Source organism: Syzygium oleosum, unplaced genomic scaffold (assembly GCF_021117445.2).
Source record: "Syzygium oleosum isolate NSW1041296 unplaced genomic scaffold, Sole_v2.1 Sole_v2.42, whole genome shotgun sequence".
NCBI classification, from domain to species: domain Eukaryota; kingdom Viridiplantae; phylum Streptophyta; class Magnoliopsida; order Myrtales; family Myrtaceae; genus Syzygium; species Syzygium oleosum.
In genome coordinates this window covers 2,339,928-2,362,455 of record NW_026607526.1, presented here as the reverse complement: position 1 = coordinate 2,362,455, position 22,528 = coordinate 2,339,928, and the positions used below count along the sequence as shown (strand labels likewise).

Genomic DNA, 22,528 nt, shown 5'->3' with positions numbered 1-22,528 from the left:
CTTAGTTTAGTTTTTTTTTAGCGTGGCTGACATTATCCTAAAAAAATATAAGTAAGTGGACGGAGTTTTATCTGGACAATAAAAATCACGAACTGCGATATTTTTTTGGTCAATCCAAGCGAAAGATATTTCGATTTGCAAAAATATTATCGTCGCACGGTACGAGCAGCATTGAGAATTTCAAATTCTTATTAATTGATTTCTCATTAAAATACCCAATACAAGAAGCTCATAAATAGAATCCTCTTTTTCTTTTCGGAAAATAAAAGAAAGAAATCTTAAATCTTAACCTTAGAAAAATGACGAAAGAAGAGATGTACAGAGGAGACGCTGATATTGGGCCAAGAAGGACCTCGACGATTTCTTCAACTCCTCCTCCGGTCGGCCATTTCGACAGGAAGGGAAAAGCCAACGGGGACTCGTCGGGGAGATTAGAGCGAAGGAATGAAGGAACGACCAGGCGAAGGAGGAGATGGAGAAGAGGGGAAGAGGAGCGACGAGCCATTCCCACGGATTGATCGCTCTCCTCGTGTCTTCCGGAGTCCAAATCTGACGAATCCGATCCGGCATTGGCCGCCTCGTTCGATCTCGTCGGAGATTCGGAGTGCGAGGCTGAAGGAACTAGGCGAAGATCGGGGAACATGCTGCGAAGAGCGTCGGACCTTCCTCTCGCGGGATATTGAAAGCGCGACGGAGCCGTTTAGGGTGCGAATGGTAACCATTCTGCTCCAGAAATCAAATTCTTGCCAGAAATTGATTTCTGGAGGAGAAATCTGTTTGGTAAAACATGACTAATTCTGCTCCAGAAATTGATTTCTGGAACAGAAATCTGTTTTGATTTATTGATTTTTTTGCACCTAAAAAAATTAAAATTTTACTCAAAGTGGGTGGCCATATGTATTATAAGTCATTCTGTAAAGTTTTGAAATTTTTGATTTTTTTAAATTTTTTTTTGGGCACCTCAAAAAATTTAAATTTCATTCAAAGTGGGTGGCGCGGGTATTTTAAGCCATTTTGTGAAGTTTTGAATTTTTATTTTTTTATTTTTTTTTTTTTTTGGGCACCTCAAAAAATTTAAATTTTACTTCCAAGTGGGTGGCTACTGAGATATTCTAAGCCATTCTGTGAAGTTTTGAAATTTTTTATTTTTTATTTATTTTTTTGGGCACCTCAAAAAATTTAAATTTCACTCAAAGTGGGTGGCCACAGGTATTTTAAGCCATTTTGTGAAGTTTTGAAAATTTTTATTTTTATTATTATTTTTTTTTTTTTTTTTGGCACCTCAAAAATTTAAATTTATTTCAAAGTAGGTGGCAGCGGGTATTTTAAGCCATTTTGTGAAGTTTTGAAATTTTAGATTTTTTTGGGCACCTCAAAAAATTTAAATTTCACTCAAAGTGGGTGGCCACATGTGTTTTAAGCTATTCTGTGAAGTTTTGAAATTTTTTATTTTTTTGATTTTTTAAAAAAAAAATTCACCAAATTTCATATTTTCCAGAAATCTGATTTTTTTTTTATGAAAATTTTTATGAATTTTTCTAGAATTTTTCAATTTTTATGCATTTCTGAAAAAAAAATTGTGAGAAAATAAAGAGAATGCATTCCGGAATCAAGAAGCTACAAAAAGTAGCTTCTCTTTTTCTTGTCAAAAACTCATTCTGGAATCAAGAATGCATTCTGGAATCAAGTATTTTTAACAAACGCATTTTTATTCCGGAATGCAAAAATCGCTCAGAATGCATTAGGAAATTTTTAACAAACGCCGATTCTGCATTCGGAATGCATTTCGGAATAGAATTTTTATTCCGGAATGCATTCCATGCGCACCCTTAGCGGCTCGGCTCTTGTTCTGGATTCCAAGGGGGAGAGTAAACAAGTTTCTTTCATTCAATTGGGTTTTGGCAATGTGCCGTTACCGGCTTGTATCTGGTTTTTTTTTTGGCTGGTAAACAAGTGCATTTCATTCATATTGTAGAAACTGAAAGTTACACTGAGGGTGTGTTTGTTTTGGTAAAAGAGTTTTTCCGAAAAGTGTTTTTCGGATTTTCATCCATTTGACTCTTTGAAAATGATTTGGTCAATGAAAAATACTTTCCAGTCAACATAGATATCATGTTTAATTTTAGGAAAGTGAATTCCGTAATCTAACAAGGTGAAAACACTTTTCGAAATTGTTCATCTTGAATTTGTTATTATTTTTTTCTTTTCTTTCTAAGAAAGAAAACATTCATGTATTTTCTTTTCTTAATAAAAATAACAAGTAAGATGAAATACTTTAAAAAATATAAATTTTTTTGATAATTTTCACTATTAGATTTTTCTCACCAAACAATTGTAAATATTTTCCAAGTCTTTTTTAGGTTTTAGCCAAATATCGAAAAATAAACTCATTTTTCTAGAAAAATGAACTCATTTTTCTTGAAAATGATTTCCTGGAAAGCATTTTCCAGAAATGATCTATTTTCCGCAAAACAAACGCATTCTAAGTGGGCTTCAGAGCATAATAAATTCCAAAGAACCTCGGAGGGACTGGAGACCCAATTTAGAGGAAGGACATTATGGGCTTGGGCTCGGGCTCTCACTACCCAATTGGCAACCTTGTTTTGGGTTCTTACACACTGGGCCAAACGAAGGCCTTTAACACTGATAAGTAGTAGGGTGAGCACGATTTCAAGACAGAACCGAGAATCGAAGAATCGAACCGGCGGATCCAATTCGATTCTCGATTCTAGGGTGGGAGGTTCCGGTTCTTGGTTCTAATTTTTTAGGAACTGGAAGCCACTAAGAACCCTAACTCTCTTTTTCTTCCTAAATTTCCCCTCGCTCGGTCGCTCCTCCATTGCGCTTTCTCTCCCACTCCCCACACCCACAACTCGACGAGACCCTCTTGCCTCTCCTCGCATTGCTCACCACAGCGAAGAAGAGAGGGACGCTGTCGATGGTGCCATCGTCGTCTTCGTCTCTTTGTCTTCCATGGCCTTCTCTCTCGGTCCAACCCTGAAACCGCCGTTCGTTTCGCTCGCCGCCCCCTGCTTCGCGGTTCCCCGGATGCGGACCGTCCGTACATCCTCACCGCCTCTCTTCTTCTTCTTCTTCTTCTTCCGAGCTTTCAAGGACGGTGAGGCTCAGATGCTCTTCGCAGAGGCCATCGCCCAACGAGAGCGAGCTCAAACTCGAAGTCGAGCAGCTGTTCTCGAATCTCAACCGGGCCACTCTCAAGCAGGAACCTAGTATGGTATCCTCCGACCTCGCGCGGCATGCACGATTCTTAGCGGCTGCATTGTCCAATGTTGCTTTTTACTAGTGTGACGGCATTCGTGTTCTTGTTTTGCTGTTTTCAGGAAGTTTGTCCAGTGTGATTTTTATGGTGGCAGGCACTACGGTAAGGATTCGATTACCGATTTGTGTGAAATTTCTGCAGTGACTGGCCTAAGTTAGGGTCGCGTTGTGTGCATAGTGAATTTCGTACGTAGGTTATGTTCAATTTTGTCTGGATCATGGACTCTCTGATAATCTGATCTCTTACTGTCCGATGCAAATTATGGGCATAACAAATTGCTTGTTAAGTCTGGTCGTATTTGTCGAGGAATTATAGCGGCTCATTCTTGCTGTGATGTTTGCTTTAATGATTCGAAGTTTGATAGGTAGGAGCTGGGATTCTCGCCATACCTACCGTGACACGAGAATCTGGATTCATAGCTTCTGCAGTTACCTGTGTTTTTTGTTGGATCTTCATGGTAATAATTTGTGTGATACTTTGTAAACATATTCACATTGTGAATTTTTCTTTTTCTTCTTTTGTGAACTGTCGCGACCGACCTCCGATTTTTATTTTCAAAAAACGATGAGGGTCTCACTTGCTACGCGCTAAGTCTAAATTCGGGAGTTAACTCGGGCTTCTCCCAAGCCCATACCATATCGCGACTTAGGAGTTTAGGTTTTTAACCTGCAAATAATTTTTATCTAGGAGTCGCCACTAATTGATTTATGGTGGGTCGATTAGACACCCAAGCAAAACAATGGGAGAATTGTTTACTTCTGCGAACCAGAGATTAAATGAGTTCGGGGACTTGGTTACACTAGTTAAATAACTAATGCCCTTTCGGTACATTTTTACCCCGTTCATTTCAGAAAATATTTGTCAGGCAATTTAGATTGATTTTAGGATTTTTCTCCTAACATGTGAGGTGATCAAGCGAGTGCACAATCATTACTGATTAGCAGTCAAGAAAGATATGCAATCTAGGGTTCCAACCCTAACTAAGGGGACAACATTCAAAACATAACAATTTATGCAGTTATACTCTAATTAAAAACACAACATGCATAATAATAAAACAACAATGATGAATATAACATGCAAAGTCCTACTGCATAGTTTTATAGGTCTATTTGATTTAAAACATGACAATTTATGTAATTATATTTTAATTAAAAAAACATGTATAATAATAATACAACAGCAATTTAAAACATTCAGATATGTCGCACAATTTAAAAAAATATTAGACAATATTTATATCTAAATTATATCCTAATTTTAAAAAGAAAATAAAAAAATTCGAAAATTTTTAATTAATTTTTTTAAAATAAAATAATAATATAATATTAAAACCGGATCGATGGACCCAGTCCAATTTGCTGGTCCGACCCGGACCATAGATATAAAATGAGCTCTAGTTGGCTCATTTTATCTGCCAAATGATAAACCTACCTTGACATCGTCTAAAATTATATGGTCTCACTTAAGATCCGAGTCACTAGCACTTTATAATTATTTGTGCGATTTGTCATTATTGGGTAGATTTTAGAGAGATTATGGGGAATTTTCTATATAAGAATTGTAGCCACCGCTTGGATGAATAAAGTGACTCTAATCATGCCTTGGAATTAAAGTCATGTGTTGCATCCCAACAATTATTATTTGTATGTTCTATCCCTTTTTTATTAAGCGAAATATTGCTTTCCAGTAATTAGTTATTGTTGCGTTTATTTTCGTTTTGTTTAACTAAAAATGAAATTTAAAAATAGAACCTGTTAGAATCTGGAATTGACCTTAGAACTTGTGACAGAGTAGGTTTTACGTTTTGCATTCGAATAGGTAGGTTCTAGATTTCAAAAAATGAAAAATCTGTATTCGAGGGTAGATTTCATGTTTCAAGCGAAATTTTTGAGGAATTTGTAACCGCTCACTCCTGATAAGTAGCGGGTGGCATTCCCTGATAAGCGATTGGACTTCCCAACAAACTTGATCTGTGCCTTCGGGCATTCCACGTTTTCTAACTCTTGTTCTCAAGCCCACTTCAACGCCTGCAGCAAAGCTAGGGTTTCGGCATGGAGGGCCGATCGGACCTGCGCTGCACTCCCGGAACCGTCGATCAGCTTCCCGGAGGAGTCCCTGCACACCCAAGAGACAGCGCCGGTACTCTCACTCGCCGAGAACGAGCCATCAACGTTTATTTTGAGCGTCCCCGAGCGCGGCGGGATCCATGACTCTGGTAAGCTCTGCTTTCTCTTTCCTTTCCCTGTGGTTTTCGAGTTCCAGCGAGTGATTTTATCGTTCAGGGCACACGCTTCAGTAACTACTTTTCTCGGATCTGGGATTTTCCGTCTGAAGACAAATTCATTCCGCGCCTTCCAGATTTGCCACATAATCGTCGTGATTAATTGCAGGTTTGGCGGTTCTTCTTGTGAGTTCTTGTAGTTCAAGAGCCATTGTTCTATTCGATTAAGCCCCTGACTGGAGACATGGATGTTTACCCGCAGATCTGACCATACTGCTTTTGTCCACGGGCAGAGGAGGATCAGGTGCTCGATGGTTTCGCTGTTTAGCCGGCAGAAGGGGCAAGAGGAATCAGGTACTATTTTCCGTTTAAGTAGATTTTTCTTTGGTAGGCAATGCATTTTGACAGACATTCCATAGGAACATTTTCAGCTTTGGTGAGCTGTTTGGATTCCATATTATATTCCAAAGTTCTGTTGGGGTTTGGTAGGAGGAGGATGGTTGCTGTATGCGTGCTGTGGGTTCTGTCTGTCTGAGGACATTGTAGCCATTTTTCACTGAGTATTGACCCGATTTGGTTCCTGTCCAGACCATTCTATCAGCTTCAATAAAAGTACCTATAGGGATAGAAACTATCTCCTTTACTACTCTGTCCTCCAACCACCATCGCATTTCCTTTTCATCCCAGGAACATGCATGTTTGTTTATAAGAGCTGTCACATATTCTGGTTCGTCGCGGTTCGCTGGGGTGCCAATCACACCTGAAGGGAGCCATCTGTCTTCTCTGATTTTAATGGACTGTCCATTTCCGACCGACCACAATACTGAGTTTGAAATTGCGTCCCTTCCCATGATTAAGCTCTGCCAGCCCCAGGATGATCTATATCTTTTCCCCGCATGCCAAAAGTCAGTGTGTGGAAAGTACAAACCTTTTAATACTCTACTCCAAAGTGCTGATGGAAACTGGGAGAATCTCCAGGCTTGCTTACCAGCATTGCCTTGTTAAAAGTAGTTAAATCCCTGAATCCTAAGCCTCCTTTGTCCTTTCTAGTTTTGAGCAGCTCCCATCTCCTCCAGTGTATTCCAGTTTTTGATTCTCCATTTTTCCACCAAAAGGCAGCAATCCTCTGTTCTATGGCTCGACATATTGATAATGGGATTTTGAAAATTGACATCACATATTGCGGTTATGCTTGAATCACGGCCTTCAGAAGGACCTCCTTTCCTGCCTTGGACATCAAATTTTCTTTCCACCCTTCTAATTTCATATTTACTCTAGCCAAAATCCATGCAAACATATCCTTCTTTGAGGCTCCCCAATCTGATGGGATACCTAGATACTTTCCTGTTTTTTCTATTTCCGGGACTTGCAATTCTAGGGCCTTGTTCTGTCTCAAACTCCAAGGACAGCCTGCGCTAAAGAAGATGCCTGACTTATTCAAGTTTATAGACTGGCCCGAAGCATAGCAATATTGGTTTAGCACATCAGCCATATTCTGACATTCGCTGACTTTCCCATCCAGGAAAAAAATGGAGTCATCGGCAAACAATAAATGAGTTAGTGTTGGACAATGTCTGTTCAATTTTATACCTCTTAGATTCCCCATGTCAGTAGCTTTCTTCACGAGCAAAGATAGAACATTGGCTATGAGTATGAATAAATATGGGGAAAGAGGGTCTCCTTGCCTGATTCCTCTTGATGGCTGAAAGTATGGTAGTGATTCACCATTAAATTTGACACTGAAAGATACCGTTGTGACGCATTGCATGATCCAAGATACCCATTTTCTGTGAAACCCCATTTTCAACAAGCAAGCTTCCAAGAAGTCCCATTCAATCCTATTGTAGGCTTTCTGCATGTCTAGTTTCAAGATAGCTTGAAACTTCTTCTTTCTTTTTCTGATATGAAGCTGGTGGAGTACCTCTTGTACAACCAATATATTATCTTGGATTTGGCGGCCAGTTATGAAAGCACTTTGCTCCTCTTCTATTAAGAAAGGCAGCCAATGTTTCAAACGATTTGCTAACACCTTTGAGATGATCTTGTACGTGAAATTGCACAGACTAATGGGATGGTATTGGGTGAGATTTTCTGGGTTTGGGACCTTTGGAATGAGAGCAATAAGTGTCCTGTTAATCTCAGGTTCAAAAACACCACAGTTCATGAAATCTTTGACGAGCTTTAATAAATCTCCCTGAATATCCCCCCAATGATGCTGCTAAAATTGCCTGTTAAGTCCATCTGGTCCCGCCGCTTTCGAGGCTCCCAATTGAAAAACTGCGTCCTTAACTTCTTGAAGAGTGACTTCTGCAGTCAGCATATTATTCATTTCCTCATTCACAGTGGTGGTGCACTGCTCAAGAACAGGAAGAAAGTCGTAGTAGCCCACCGATGTATATAACTCCTTGAAAAAATCTGCAGTAGCCCGTTTGAGTCTACTAGGATCCCTACTCCATTCCCCTTCTGACATTCTCAGCATTGAAATTTTGTTCTGTTGCCTTCTTTGAATCGTAGTTGCATGGAAGAATTTAGTGTTTTTGTCCCCCCATTTCAGCCACGTAATTCGAGACCTCATTCCCCAGTACATTTCTTCTTGCCTCCATAATTCTTGAATTCTATTTTTAAGCTGTCTAACTCTCTCGCTATCAACCTGTTGCTCGGTGTCATTTGTAATCTGCTGAAGTTCCAGTTTTAGAATATTAATTTGCCGTTGTGCATGGGAGAATTTTTTCGTACTCCACACTGTTAGGGCCCTGGAGACTCCTTTCAGTTTGCCCAGTAAATGCTGGTTTTCCTGAGTTGTGGCAGTCCAGGCTTTCTTAACAACCTCACCGTACTCCTCATCCTCAGCCCAATAAGCTTCATATTTAAAATTTTTCTTTTGTTTGACTGCTTCAACTTCAAAAGTCAGTAAAATCAGACTATGATCTAAGCCTATAGCCGGCAATGCATAAGCTTCTGCAGATGGAAAAGATACCCTCCAGTCCATATTACATAGGATGCGATCCAATTTTTCTTTGACAAAAGCCTCCCTCTCTTGATTATTAGCCCAAGTAAATGCGCACCCTTTGCATTCAAGATCCATCAGCGAACATTCATTTACAAAGTCCCAGAAAGCCACCAATCTATAATATTTGGCCATCCTTCTCCCAACTTTTTCCCAATGATAAAGAATTTCTTTGAAATCCCCTAAACAAATCCACGAAGGTGATTTAGGGAGCTTATGTGCTTCAATTCCTCCCATAGTCTCAATCTTTCTCTGAAGTTATTTGGTGCATGCACACAGGTAATTCTCATAGGTTTCTTGCACTCTATATCATTATATACCACATCGATGAACTCATCAGAGAAGGACTGCACTGTGACAGACACCCCGCTACTCCACATGACCGCCAAACCTCCTGCTATACCCCTAGGATTAACCACAAAACAGTGTTGGAATTTAAGCCTGTGTTTTAGCCGAACCACCACTTGCTGCTGATTTTTTGTTTCCATAAGAAATAACACCTTGGGCCTTTCTTGAGTCACATGGACTCTTAAAGCTTGAATTGTCATGGGTGTGCCCAACCCTTGACAATTCCAACATAAGAGCTTCATTTGTATCCCGGTGGCTTATTAGGGCTAGCCATTAAAGCCCAATCTCTAGAGTTTTTGAGATTTGGATCAGATTTTCCAGTATATAGTATTGTTCAACGGGGAAGGGTAATTTTCCATAGGAAAGTAGAGAATGTATCTCTTCACTTTTTTGTTTACCTGAGAATTTGTGTCCCTGCTGTTTTTTGGTTAACAACCTCACCATACTCCCTCTCTCGATTATTAGCCCAAGTAAATGCGCACCCTTTTCTTAACAGCCTCACCGTACTCCTCATCCTCAGCCCAACGAAGGGTAATTTTCCATAGGAACGTAGAGCTTGTATGTGGTTGTTGATCATTTTGTGAATTGGGAGTGTTGCGTTTCGGATTCGGCTGCGATGTTTTGGGGTGCTCTTTTGGTTAAGATAATTGACATGAATGGGTTGATTATGGGCTTAATGTGGTTGAGTTATGGTGGATTGGTGTTGAGAACGGTAGGAGCCATTAGACTGCTTTGATCGAAGTCTAATGTTGAAAAGATTTCTCCTGGGAAATTTCAGGCGTTTCGGGCATGGGGTTTCTTTGGGTATCTTACCTACAATCCATCCCTGTATTGTGAATTGGAGCAACCCCCATCGCCCAACCATGCTAGTGTACTTTTGCTGCTACGCTACTCTTCAAAGGCCGCACAAGCCTCCCAACAATGCAATCGTTTATGTACTCTCTCTCTCTGATTTTTGATCGCTTGTAGGTTTTCTGGGGTAGCGATGTGTGAGAAATTTCAGTGAACTCTGCTTCTGCTTGGATTCATTAAGGTAACAACCACTCTCTTTCGCTTGCTTCCATGTCTATCCATGCACAAACGAGTGAAACTCTCTCTCTCTCTCTCTCTTCATGAATGTCGTTTTGTTCACGAATCTCTTTCCTCTGTAAGATCTAAAGCCAAATAAAAAGACTTTAGATTGTGTGATGCGCAATCTAAAGTCTTTAGTTTGGATGTTCGGTCATTAAGAGTAATAAAAAAGATTAAGGATTCGTAGAGATAGTTATCATAAACGATCCATGACTCTCTTAAACATTTTTAGGCGAACTCGGATAGAGTTTGAAGTTTCAATTAGCCAACATTAGCTTGCGCCTGGTTTCAATATAATTTGGGAGTCTAATAATAGTCTGGTGCGTGTGGTTTGGCTAGGGATGAGATGATTAGGAAAAGGGACAGATTTTGGGAGTATGCAGAGCAATTAGGTGGGGTTGAGTGACACTTAGCTTGCATCACCGATCGTGACGTTGGTACATGTACCAAGCTTCCTAAGGATGTTTCTATAGCTTTTGAAGCACAGCTTGAAGAATAACGGTGAAACTGTTCGTCTCCTTCACTTCACTGGCAAGTCAAAAATATCTCTAGATTGAATCTTTCTGGCCAAACATCGTCGTTTTGTCGTAATTTGAAGCTGTAGACCACCGACCGTCAACAGACGCCATGAAAGAGATTCGCCAGGCTCACCACCAAAACTTTTTTTCTCAAACAAGGGTAACTTCAGACAGAAAGTCGATGGGAGCCCAAATTTGGGATTTAAATGAAAGTTTGTGCTTTTTTACAAGACAAAAAAAAGTTCGGGCCAGAATTGTCCCTGGACCTAAAGTTGGTGTTTTTTTATGGGACAAAAAAAAGTTCGGGCTAGAATTGTCCCTCGACCTAAAGTTTGTGCTTTTTTATGGAACAAAAAAAAGTTCGGGCCAGAATTGTCCCTCGACCTAAAGTTGGTGTTTTTTTTTGGAATTAACCCGTCCATTGAGGTCAGATCTAGGTCGAACCTGGATATAAAGAGGTGGGTCCCAAGTCCTTCAAGGCCGGGCTTGACACCCCAATGTTCATGCTAGAGTCAATGGTCGCCGTGCTCGACTACTCGGATCCTGCATCCAAGTCACCGACACCCGAGCTTAGTCAATCAAGATTGGGCACCGATCCCCGGCACCTGTGCTCAAGTTCCAAATGGTTGGGCCCAAGAAACCCGACTCCTCTAATTGGAACCTTTGAAGCCGGCTCGAGTCCCCCATGGTCGGGGCCTAGTCTCTGACCGAGGCGGGGTCCTCAATACCCAGATTCCGGACCCTAGCGGCTAGCCCTAGGTCCCACAAGGCTTGACCCAAGATCTCAGCGCCCCATGCCCGAGTTTTCAACCATTGTGCCTAAGTATTCAGGACCTCGATGGCCGAGCCCAGGTCTAATAAAATGAGAGGAGCCTTAACTTTATCAACTCAAAATCAAGATATTCAATTACTTCAAAAGTTCAGTTAATGAATGACTCTATTTGTATTTTCTACCAAATTACTAAATCCTCGCCGGTGGACTGCGATAAACATGTACACACATCGTGAATAGTGCATGCCTCTTTAGGAAAATAAAAATTTTCCGTTCCAAACAACGAAGAATAATTTCCAGTTCATTTTCAAATTTCAATCAAACACCGAAAAATATTGTTATTTCCTTAAAAAAATGACTTTTTAAAAAATGTTTGTCAAGATTCCCGCACAGTAAACGGAGCATATAATTAAAAACTAAAATTAAAGAATACCTAGAAGCTCGATATAATGTACATAGCTGTTGTTAGCTTCAAGAAAAGTAACAAGTCCAAATAATCCCAGAATACACAAGATCGCGGCCATGTTCCAATAAGATTCTGTGGGATGAGTCGTCCTCTGCGACGAAGAGTAGTAATGAGATTCAAGCTCTTTGAGACTGGCAGCTGCCTCCTCGGCAATTCTAGACAATGTTCGATCCGATTTTTCAGCTTGTTGGTTGAACTCAACGATTCTCTGTTCGACATGGTCATTCAGAGATGCGAATCCCGAAAATATGGCAGTCTGCTTCAGCTCCGATACCAATTTCAGCAGCGAATCAGCCGCTTGAACCTGTTTTTGGTACATGCATCAGATGGCGGAGGAGACAAATACATTAGCACAGAGAAGCTGCTTCTTTGATAAGCTTCAGAAAGTAAAGAAGATCAATCCAGGGTTAACATTTCTGATGCGTTGCGAGTAGATGCTCCCACCGCTTAATAATATTCCTTGAAAAGTTTTTAGTCCTTAACCGCACACATCACCTATTCAAGTAACTAATCTCGAGGTTATGCCACTTATTTTCCCTCAAGTTCATTTAAACTATAGAAAGATGCTGTCGCCACTTCATCATATTCCTTGAAAAGTTAATAATCCTAAGCCACCTGCATCGCCAATTCGAGTAACTAATTTTGGAGTGACCACTTGTGTTCCCTCAAGTTCATTTAAACTATACAGAAAATCCAGATTGTGAGGGTTGTTTCGCATTATGTTTATTGCTTATTGCTAATACATGTGTGGCAAGCGCAATCTCTGAGATACTGAAATGCCTATTGTCATGAAAGAGAAATTCTACATCCATTTTCTAGAAGTCTCACAGCTCTGCAATTGTGAGTCTCTGATGGATTCAGCAGAGATATACTAAATTGACACACAGCAAGAATATCTATATATATATGCGAACATGAACTGCTTTTTGGGTTAATGAGCACATTTAACTATCTTTTGTAGGTTACAATAACTAAATGGCCAAACCTCACTTCAGATTGAAGTCCAAATCTTACCATTCTTGCTGCGCGCATCTCCATCATGAAAGCTTCTTGTGAGTTTCTGACCGGAGGGTCATTCACCTGCCGTAAGTGAGAATACTGAGTCAATATCATGATAGATGCTCTTCACATATCAAACCCTTCCCAGTTTGTAAATTTCAAATCTAAGATGAAAGTATAGAACAACTGTTCTTTTTTTTTTTATAAGAGTACTATCTCTTCGCATGTTATGTTCAAAAAAAAAAATCTCTCGGAGTGTACATGCTACTTGAATCACTAGGGTGGAAAAGACAAACTTTACTTTTATCATCTATTTGATCTAAGCTCATATTTTCGAAAGCATCAATATCAGGAAGTAAGCATCCACATTTTGAATATCATCCATACTTTATCAGTTTGTATTCCCTCACCATGACATCTTGAAAATTTCTGATTAGGTCTCCATTCTTCATTATTAAAAGGTCCATCTCAAAAACCTTCAAAGATCTCAAACGGATTTCTTTCCATTTGGAAAATAAAAACACTTTCACTCCATTCATGAAGAACAAGACCACGGAAACATTTACTCTTTCCCAATTTCCACAGCTTACAAGAGCTTAAGCAACCTTCCCTCCTATCTATCGATATAACCTCACGATACCTTAGTCCAGCATCAAGTCGATACATTTAAAGGAGATGTAGACCTCACACTACATGGTAGTCAATAAGTGACAAAGAGACAGTTTATTGATGTTCAATCTAACCTCACACAAACGAAAAGGACAGATAACCTTAACCATTGTTATGATTAATACTGAGAAAGGGATAAAGGTTTCCAGACACGAAGGGGCAAGGAGGAAAGAATACACACTCTGGCGACATTCACAAGCTGACTGAAATTGTCGACAATGTGGCCAATGTCGGTTTCAACTCTTTGTAAGAGCACCCTCTGCTTCTGGACAGCTGCAGCTGCTGCTGCAGCCGTGGGCCCACTCCCACTACCTAGTCCTGCTCCTGCTCCCCCTCCTCTGTTCATTATCTACGTATGCAAGTTAACACACACTTGATCTTCAGCCAGAAGGCAATACAGGTCTGTACAAGTAAGTTTACAGACAAATTATCACTAATTTGCTAGTTTACGGTTATGAAAAGCAATATATTGTGACGGTGGACCAAGCTACGCCATATAGGTGTTTTCCTCAAGGGAAAAGAGAAAAGGATCGTGAGACATTTGCTACCCCATGTCAAATTGTTCGGTCAAATTTGCAAGGGAAGGCCAACATGTCAACAATTGCAAACATTGTCCATCCAATTAATCTACCTAGAATAAGAAGCAGTCCAATCTAGAAACCAACAGAAATGCCAAAATCAAGTCATGGTAATTACTGAAAAAACAAAGGGCAAGAGAAAGCAAGATAGAGAACTTCAACCATGTCCATAGACTGAAAAAACTACATCAAATTCTTAAATAAAAGATATTGCAATACAAATTACAACTAATAAACATCAAGTCATCGCAAACTAAAAGTAAATCTTGAACTCCCAAGATGAATATAAACACGAAAGCCACAAATATTGAGCTGCCTCGGCAAAGCAATTACACGCAAGAAAATCAACATATGATAAGAAAAGGCCAGAAAACCGATTGTCAGATTCGACGAAGATAGCAGAAACAGCAAACAAATCGAATCTTGCTGTACACAGCTTTCGACAAGGAATTCAGCATTCACGACGCGAAAAGCCCTTCGAGAAAACTCCCCATAGTCTCGGAGAAATGCTTCCACAACCCACTTTTAGGGTTATTCTTGCCGCACTGCATCTAAACGAAAGCATCCTACACGCCAAGTTCATTTTTTTTCCTGATCTCTACACTCGCTCTTGCTCATCAGTTCGAAATAATATGAAGCGAACATCGTCATGGTCCAATGCCCTCTTGCCCCCAAAAGCATCTCCACCACATTTGCGCTACGCCAATACCTTCCTCCACCACACTTCTTTAGAATGAAGCGCCGAACAACTCCATGCCACACTCCAATTCCAACAGTCCTTGTCGATACGCCACTAAAAAACCCTAATAAAAATGAAGCTAGAAACCCCCAAAAAAAAAGAAGCTCCACTCCATTTCTCAACCGCACGCATCACCGGCAGTACGAGATTTCTCCTAGGGTTTTCAGTGATCGGAACCCCTAAATTGCGACATGCTGAGCTTGGTGGAGAGAGAGAACGGACCTGGCGGAGGCGGCGGGGAGAGGTTCGTCGTTTAAGGGACCGGAGGCGAGCACCGGAGGGCGACGGTGCGCAGGGAGGTCGGACGGCTGCGATGCGAGTACTGAGCCAAATCGTGGAGGTCGTTATAAAGGACTAATCTTTCATTAGGCAAGTAATCCCAAAAATAATAATACATAAATTTTACTTATGAAATAAATCTACTCGCTAAAGGTTAAAAACATTGACACGAGTCGGTTGACGTGTTACGAATGGCACACCTTATTTCACTGAAAACTTTATGATAAGTCATTTATTTGGCGATTTAGGTCAGAAGAGGAAGTCGTTTCCCCCAATCTAAACTTGTTGCTACGTTTTCCATAAATTGTTTAATTTTCCATCAAGTCGAAAAACAATTTCTCGGGAACTTTTTTCTTTTGAACAAACGGACCGTGACATAAAAGAGAAAGACTAAAGTCGAAGACATTGCAGGAAAAAACCCGAAGGAAAGATCATATGAAAAATTCAATAAGAGTTTCGGCGTGGTTGAGCATTCCTTCATCTTCCTTTAGTTCTTGTATTTACGGGTCTTGAACTTCTGATGATGGTTTCTTGATATTCCTCGTTTTCTTCCTCGTCTTCTTGCATGATCATAACCTCTATTTATATGGCAGAGGTCGACACCAAGAGATGGGAATTTGGTCTTGAGGTTTACTTCATGAATTTGCTGATCGCTTCGTTTAGCAAGGTTCTTTGGCCCTTTATCGTCGAACCAGCTTCGCCCGGTCTACTATATTTTCCAGAACTCCAAACGCATATTATCAGCAGGAATGAGAAATCCAACTTCATTCAAGAGAATCGCTCTGCGGGGTTTCATCCTTTTCAGTCGATCTTCAGCATAGAGGAGAGATTCATCTTCATGTGCTACTGTAATAGAACAGTGCATGATGAAGTGAGGTTACTCCGGCATAAGCTATAGATTGGCTCAGTCGGTACACTCATTGACGCAGCTATATGTGAGTGCCAGAGATCTTCTCGATGAATTGTTCACGATTAAATGAATCTACTACTGCTAGTAAGGTTTACTTGTTTAGTTATTTCGACCGTGTGGAGCTTCCATGCACGTATTGGTTGCTCTGAGCATAGCCAAATGCCAAACTATAGTCACTCGGAAAATTTGGAGGAGTTTGCGCAGCCAAAGGCTGTCATGACACTGTTCTTGGCGGGCAAAGGCTGTTGCTTGAAGGGAACGCAAAAATATTTAAGGCGTCTGCGCGACCAAAGTCTCTAACAACAGACAGACGGTAATAGTCAAGATGCTCCAACATTTCTTGAGACAGGGTAAATATCCCTACAACATATTCTAAAGGACAACCTGAAAGCACTCTGCATTTCCTCTCTCCTACAACAGGAGTTCCATGTTTTTTTTTTACTCTCTATATATAGTCTACATGTATTGTACTCATTAGAGCAGAAGTTTAAGATGACCCTATTAAGTATTCTAGTTCCAGTTACATCTTGGAGGCTTCCTCAGGAAAATCATCCACGAATCACCATTCTCAGTAGCAAAGAAAAAAAGAAAGAGAAAGAAAATGATATCATAGAACAGAAGCATGCGGATTCTTCTCCTTATCACATGGCCATATGTAGTACGGTAAGCTTTTATGGTGGAGAATCCTTTTTGAGAAACACAAACGAATTATTTCGGCTTGTGGAAGTGCCTACATCATATAACTGTCGCATAATAAGCACAACGATGTTTGATGGAAAAATGCAGTGCCTGACGGAAGTTGCACAACACGGACTCAGGGTCAGTGTTTTCATTAGAACAGATATGAGACAATGATTACCATTTGATGCCGGTTGCAACACTCACAGGTAGGGGAAATGCGTCGTTCTTGCTACTTTTTAAGTAACCGACATCGACCGAGATTGAGAGTTTAACTCTTCAACACTGCAGCTGCAACTCCCCGGTCAATCTTTTAACCCTCAGCCCAAAAAGGAAGGAGCAGTATGCGACTCCACGCAGCCGCACTCGAGTCCCATCGGCTTATCTTCTCAACGTGCATCCCCCGGACTTCAAGGCTACATATCTCCCATTCAAACAAAACAGCCAGCCATCTCTCCTCCTCCACCAAGTAGTCTTTTGCCCAATCATCATTCTGATATTGAATATCCATCCCAGCCCACCCGGTATATTGCTAGTAAATCTGTCCCAAACTTCTTCTGAATGACAAAAACGAGCGAACAATAAAGAAATTAAAATGCCCAGAATGTTTCATGATTTCATGCGCAAAGAACTGGCAAATTGAATTATCTAGTATCAATTTTTCTTTTGTTAGTTTTATGTTGGTTCTGTGCTCCAGTTATCGTTTTATGCGTTTTCACTAAAAGAAAAAAAAATAAATTTAGAAATTAGAATCAGAAGCTAGCAAAAGATTTCAAAGCACAAACTTGCCTGTCCAAGCCCACAAGGTCAGGCCTGCCAACAGAAAAGTTCCAAGCTCACGAGTTGGAGAGGACACATCACAGAAATTTGACTGCAGGAACTCTTAGCCAAAAGAGAAAAGGACCGCTGGTGCATCATGGAGTTGTACAGATGTTCAAGTCGAGGAAAGCAAAGAGTAGCAATATTTATCTTTCAGAAAAGCCTCCAACTTTTTATTGAAGGTAGACCGAATATCCATTGTGCAGCAAGATCTTCACTCATAAGTCGGAATCATTATCGAAGCATTTACACAATATTCTGACCATAGCTAGGTGTGAGCAACACAACTGCCGACTATTTGTTCTTCTGCGAAATTGTACCCATCGATTTCGAATGTACGATTTGTTCGATCAGGTAATCCGGTCAATGAAGGGCACTCGTCTAGAGTGAGCCTTCTAAAACAAGGCAAATTTTCCAGCCCATCAAGTGTTCGCACATTGCAGTCAGATATTTTCAGAAGTTCCAGTCGCCTCAAATCTTTAAGACCGATGGTCCATGCCAAGCGACAGTGTTTGAGTTCTAATTCAGATAGACCTCTCACCGTAGAAAATTGTGAATGTCGAATCGTGCAGTCCTGAAGGCACAATACCGATAAGCAAGAGGGTAGCTCTCCAAGGTCACGCAAGTTTGCATAGTGCAAAACAAGTTTTCTAAGTTGAAGTTTACTAAAATGTTCAGGTAGCCTGGTGATGTTTGAGAGGCACAACTCCAAGATTTCTAGATTCGCTAGTATTGTTAACCATCCAATTTGTGGTGGCTCAGAGGAAGAGGAAGAACTCTGCGTTGGATCAGTAGAATCAAAGTTATCACTCAAGTACAGCTCTTTCAAGTTTCCCATGAAAGAAAGGTCTGGCACCGTCCACATTTTTTTGGATCCCCAGCGAAGAATACTTAAACTTGATGGAAGTCTTTGCAAATCCCAAAGTTGGTCACATTCACTTAAATCTAGTTGTTGGAGATCAGAGAGCAATGAAAGGGTCCAAGGTAGGCCAGAAATCCTGGTAGATGATAATCTCAAGATTTTCAAAGAGGATAATCCTCTGACATCACAGAGAATCCACCCCTTCAGATTCCAGCATTTTGAAAGATCTATCTCTTCCAGCTTTTCTAGATTTTTTATATCTTTGGGGAATTTTTCTAAGTGAGTATTCTCCATCTTCAGCACTTTCAAATTTTTCAAATGCTTAACGGACCTAGGTAAACTAGCAATCTTGGTGCTGGATAGATCCATGACTTCCAGTGACTCAAGATTCCCAACGGAACCAGGAAGCTCAAGTAAATTCTGACAATTTCCAAGAAGCAGGCTCCGAAGTTTCTTTAAGGACTTAATAGAATCTGGTAGTCCTTCAATAGCGGCACCATCCAGTCGAAGATGCTCAAGAGATTCCAAGTGACCAATAGAGGGTGATACATGAGCCAAACTTCCACATTGGCAAGCGCTCAGAATCTTAAGTTTCTTCATGGAGGCTGGTTCGAAATCAATCCTTTTAATGGAAGTTCCATCAATCAGAAGTTCTTCCAAATCCTTCATACAACACAGTTCTTGCGGCAAGTCGCTGACGATTGTGCAGAACTTAAGATTTAAGGAGACTAAGTTCTTTAGATTACCTATCAATGGACCAACTTGGGATGGTACAAAACAACGTTCCAGGACTAATCTCTCTAAGTATATCGAAGCACTGAAGTCTGGAAAAGCATTCAGGTTACGACAGCTACTGAGGTTCAAAACTTTCAATTCCTTTGCCTTCTGCAGGAAAAGAGGTCAGAAAAGGCTCAGTTGGTGCTAGCTATTCTAATAATCCTAGGATACATAGACAAAAATGCACTTTACCTTCATGATTTGGCCCCATTCTTGTGAATCTCCAGTGACCTGACTGCGAGATAGATCAAGAATGACCAGTTTCTCCAAATGGAAAATAAGTAGTTCAGAGATCTGGCTGCACCCTTGCCAATCAAGCCACCTTAAATTTGAAAGAATATTTTGAGAACTCCCTCCAACAGTGGCCGGGTCCAATCTCCATAACCTCAAGCGCCCTAGATAGCCAAATACATTCTGAGAACTCCGTCCAACAGTAGCCCGGTCCAATCTCAAGAACCTCAAGCACCCTAGCTGGCTAAATCTTTCACATCTTAAACATTCACTTTGTCCCTCATCAAATGTGAGACCAAGGGCTTCCACCTTACTAGGACTCTGCAAATCGAGGGAACTGAATAAGTAGAAGGGAAATGAAATATAGCCATTCACACTTCATTTAGGGAAAGAAAAATCAAGGAAAGGAAGTGCTTTCAAAGATTGTTGACCGTGTTTAAACTAAAAGATCTTATGCTTGAAAAGTATACCTGATTTCCATTAAGCATGGAAAGTGCATCAAAGTGATTCCATAACCTACTGCGATTTTGAGGTTCGTCAGGATTTTCCTTCCTAACAATTTCCCTGCCAAACTCTCTCAGTTGACTGTGCATCCATATTTCATTGTTTTCTCCTATTTTGACCAAACCCATGTCACGGAGAATCATGATTCCTCTTGGATCACATTTACATGCACACCACATGTATGAGGGAATTCTCTCATCCGTTCCAATGAAAAAACATGCTATATCAAGAAATATCTTTCTCGTCTCTTCATTTAGAGAGCCATAGCTTATATCGATCACTTCTTGGACTTTATCTTCTGGCTTCCTTCTTAAGCTATCCAATGTATTTTGCCATATTTGTCTGTTCCCCTTATACTTACGCAAGTATGAAGCTGTTACTTCAATAGCCAAAGGGATACCTCCAATAATGTCAACAATGACTTTGGACAGAGAATCATACTCATCCTCCTCTTCGTGAGTATACTCACAAAAAGCATGCATGCGGAAAAGTTTAAGAGCTTGACAAGGCCCCATTTCTCCAACCTCATACTTGTCAGCCACTCCATTTCCGTAACCATCAAGAACATTAATATTTCCAACTGTCATGAGAATCCTGCTTCCTGGGCCAAACCAACTTAGATCCCCAACTAAATGCTTGATTTGGTCAAAATGATGCACATCATCAAGGAGAATGAGAACTTTCATTTCGCTAAATGAACTTTTTAGGACATTAGTCAATTGGTCAAGAGTTCCAAGCCTTCTACGTACTTTCCTCCGGAGGTCTGAGATTAACTGTTCTTGTAGGCCCACGATGAGTCCATCGGATGCACCATTTTCTCGAACATTGGAAAGAAAACTACAACGTTGAAAGAGATGATGGATTTTGTTGTACACAACCTTTGCAACGGTAGTCTTGCCAATCCCTGGCGTGCCGTATATCCCAAGTACACGTACATCTTTGTCATATACTCCGGTTGCCTGCTCATTGACATAGATGACACCAAGCTTTTTCATAACCTCCCGTACGTGAGGTTTCATTCCCACTAAACCGTCAGTCACATCTAAATCATTCTTCTTCAACCACTCTAGAATATCCGAAACAACTTCCTCTATGAGTGCACCGTAACTGCCAAATGTGATGATGAAAATAAGGAATCATGATAAGATTACAAAATAAAAAACAACAGTCTATGAAAATTACGAAGGACATAATCCAGTTAAACCGTACTAAATTTACCAACAAGGACGATGCAATGGGCAACAAGAAGGGGACGGGAAGCACATTTACCTCATTATTGAATCTAGTCCTATCCATTTAATGATTTCAAAAACATTGTGCTTGGCAAAATTCTCATAAAGCTAAAGCGAATAAAATTAAAAGGACAGTAAAAAGATGATTACCCAATTTCTGTATTCCGCAGATCATGGCCCTTGATAGCAGCAATCTTTTCGAGAGCCTCCTTCCATTTTTTAATGACTTCGCGGTCAATTCCCCTGCGCTTGTGCTTACGGAAGGACTTCCCAACACATCCACGTCGGTATGTTAAATCAGCAGGGCTAATATCATAGAAAATGGGTATGATCAGTTGAGCGTCTGCTTCCTTGCATTCCACCATTTGTGCCAATTCCATGAGACAACTCTTACTGGATGCATAATCCTTGGAGATAATAGGTATTGATATCCTGGATTGCTTTATGGATTGAACCAATGCATCAGGGATATTTTCTCCAGGATCAAGTTCATTATCGTCCCTAAAGACAATGATCCTTGCATTAATCAGGCTAGTGTAGAGAAAATTTGCAAATCCCCTGCGAGTATCGGGACCTCTAAAACTCAAGAACACTTCGTAATTGGTTCTTGATGAGGTAGAGATGGATGATAAATATGACGACGACTGTGATGATGATGGAAGCGGGGGCGGCAATGACTGTGATGATGACGGAAGCGGGGGCGGCGGCGACTGTGATGATGACCAAGGCGGTGGCGGCGGTGGCGGCAAAGAGACTGGCAGCTGTAAAACGAAAGAGGCAAACGACAATTTCCCCATATTAGCGAAAGCAAAAAGTGGAAGCATAGGCCTTGACTAGGATGTTCCGATATGAAACAACAAACTAGCTTTGGAAAAAAAAAAAAACCAAAAACAAAAGGAAAGAAAAAGAGGTGACTCCATTCGATCTAGGCTCATTGATGATGTTCTGAAAAGGATACGAGATGCAGCTAATTTGAGGACCAAATCAAGATCAAGAAAATGTTCCAGTAAATCCTTCATTGCAGTCCAAAGAAATGTGCAGATCAAAGCATATACCAGCTAAATCAACAGTCCTCACACTGACATAACCACCCATCTTGTAAAAAAAATGCACAAACACGGGGAAGCGGAACTAACCTGCTTTCTTCCACACAGGCAACACAAACGAGGCAGCACAAACGAGTTGCGGGCCATCACCTCCCTCTCTTGCTCACTGTTGATGCTACAGGAAGAGATTTTCCCTCCCGGAGTTGGATCTTAGGAGATATCAGATACAAAATTTCATTAAAAGTGAATGGCTGGGGAAGACGCAAGACTTGCAAAGTCAATGCCAGTTGGAGATGCAAGAGTTGAAAAGTCAAGAGATAGGGGATTAAAAAAAAAGGGCTAATTCCCTAAATAATTCTTAAATTTTAGGGGGAAAATTTCAAATAAGAACCCAAAGTGAAGCCATTTTCTCAAAAGAGGACCCGAATCGGATATTATCTCAAATAAGGACCCGAAGTGACTAACTTTATCTCAAACAAGGACCCGAGCTCCAAATCTTATCCATAGCTAAGGGTATTT

The 22,528-nt window shown here is 40.6% G+C and overlaps 2 protein-coding genes and 1 long non-coding RNA gene across 6 annotated transcripts; 1 reads left to right on the top strand and 2 right to left on the bottom strand.

Moving 5' to 3' along the window:
- The first annotated feature begins 5,274 nt into the window (after nucleotides 1-5,274).
- LOC130136105 (uncharacterized) lies at nucleotides 5,275-6,084 on the top strand. Of its 3 annotated transcripts, none has more exons than XR_008815160.1 (3): nucleotides 5,275-5,498; nucleotides 5,580-5,673; nucleotides 5,798-6,084. It is a non-coding gene; the product is annotated as an uncharacterized LOC130136105 (long non-coding RNA). The 3 variants fall into 3 exon arrangements; XR_008815158.1 differs by having other exon boundaries at nucleotides 5,566-5,673; XR_008815161.1 differs by having other exon boundaries at nucleotides 5,566-5,673; nucleotides 5,767-6,084.
- A 5,536-nt stretch (nucleotides 6,085-11,620) lies between these two features.
- On the bottom strand, nucleotides 11,621-15,089 carry LOC115663576 (mediator of RNA polymerase II transcription subunit 22b-like). 2 transcript variants are annotated; one of them, XM_030585569.2, is made up of 4 exons: nucleotides 14,883-15,089; nucleotides 13,536-13,707; nucleotides 12,701-12,766; nucleotides 11,621-11,990 (listed from the first exon to the last, which is right to left on the bottom strand). In XM_030585569.2, the coding sequence occupies exons 2-4, from the start codon at nucleotides 13,698-13,700 to the stop codon at nucleotides 11,643-11,645; spliced, it is 579 nt and encodes a 192-aa protein (XP_030441429.1). In that variant the 5' UTR covers nucleotides 13,701-13,707; nucleotides 14,883-15,089; the 3' UTR covers nucleotides 11,621-11,642. The 2 variants fall into 2 exon arrangements, with proteins under 2 accessions (XP_030441429.1, XP_056162163.1); XM_056306188.1 differs by lacking the exon at nucleotides 14,883-15,089 and adding an exon at nucleotides 14,307-14,439 and having other exon boundaries at nucleotides 13,536-13,703.
- A 2,367-nt stretch (nucleotides 15,090-17,456) lies between these two features.
- LOC115663575 (disease resistance protein L6-like) lies at nucleotides 17,457-21,760 on the bottom strand. The gene is made up of 5 exons (XM_056306207.1): nucleotides 21,114-21,760; nucleotides 19,698-20,838; nucleotides 19,454-19,548; nucleotides 19,189-19,381; nucleotides 17,457-19,104 (listed from the first exon to the last, which is right to left on the bottom strand). Exons 1-5 carry the CDS (start codon nucleotides 21,758-21,760, stop codon nucleotides 17,626-17,628), a joined length of 3,555 nt encoding a protein of 1,184 aa, XP_056162182.1. The 3' UTR covers nucleotides 17,457-17,625.
- Between the last annotated feature and the right edge of the window lie 768 nt (nucleotides 21,761-22,528).

Bases quoted from the DNA above. Each gene is read 5' to 3' on its own strand.
- LOC115663576 (XM_030585569.2), bottom strand. From the start codon at position 13,700: ATGAACAGAGGAGGGGGAGCAGGAGCAGGACTAGGTAGTGGGAGTGGG. The intron at 12,767-13,535 runs GTGTGTATTCTT...CACTTACGGCAG, and splicing joins AGCTTGTGAATGTCGCCAGA to GTGAATGACCCTCCGGTCAG. The intron at 11,991-12,700 runs GTAAGATTTGGA...TACCAAAAACAG, and splicing joins AGATGCGCGCAGCAAGAATG to GTTCAAGCGGCTGATTCGCT.
- LOC115663575 (XM_056306207.1), bottom strand. From the start codon at position 21,760: ATGGGGAAATTGTCGTTTGCCTCTTTCGTTTTACAGCTGCCAGTCTCT. The intron at 20,839-21,113 runs GTAATCATCTTT...CACATTTGGCAG, and splicing joins CTGCGGAATACAGAAATTGG to TTACGGTGCACTCATAGAGG. The intron at 19,105-19,188 runs GTAAAGTGCATT...CTTTTCCTGCAG, and splicing joins AATGGGGCCAAATCATGAAG to AAGGCAAAGGAATTGAAAGT.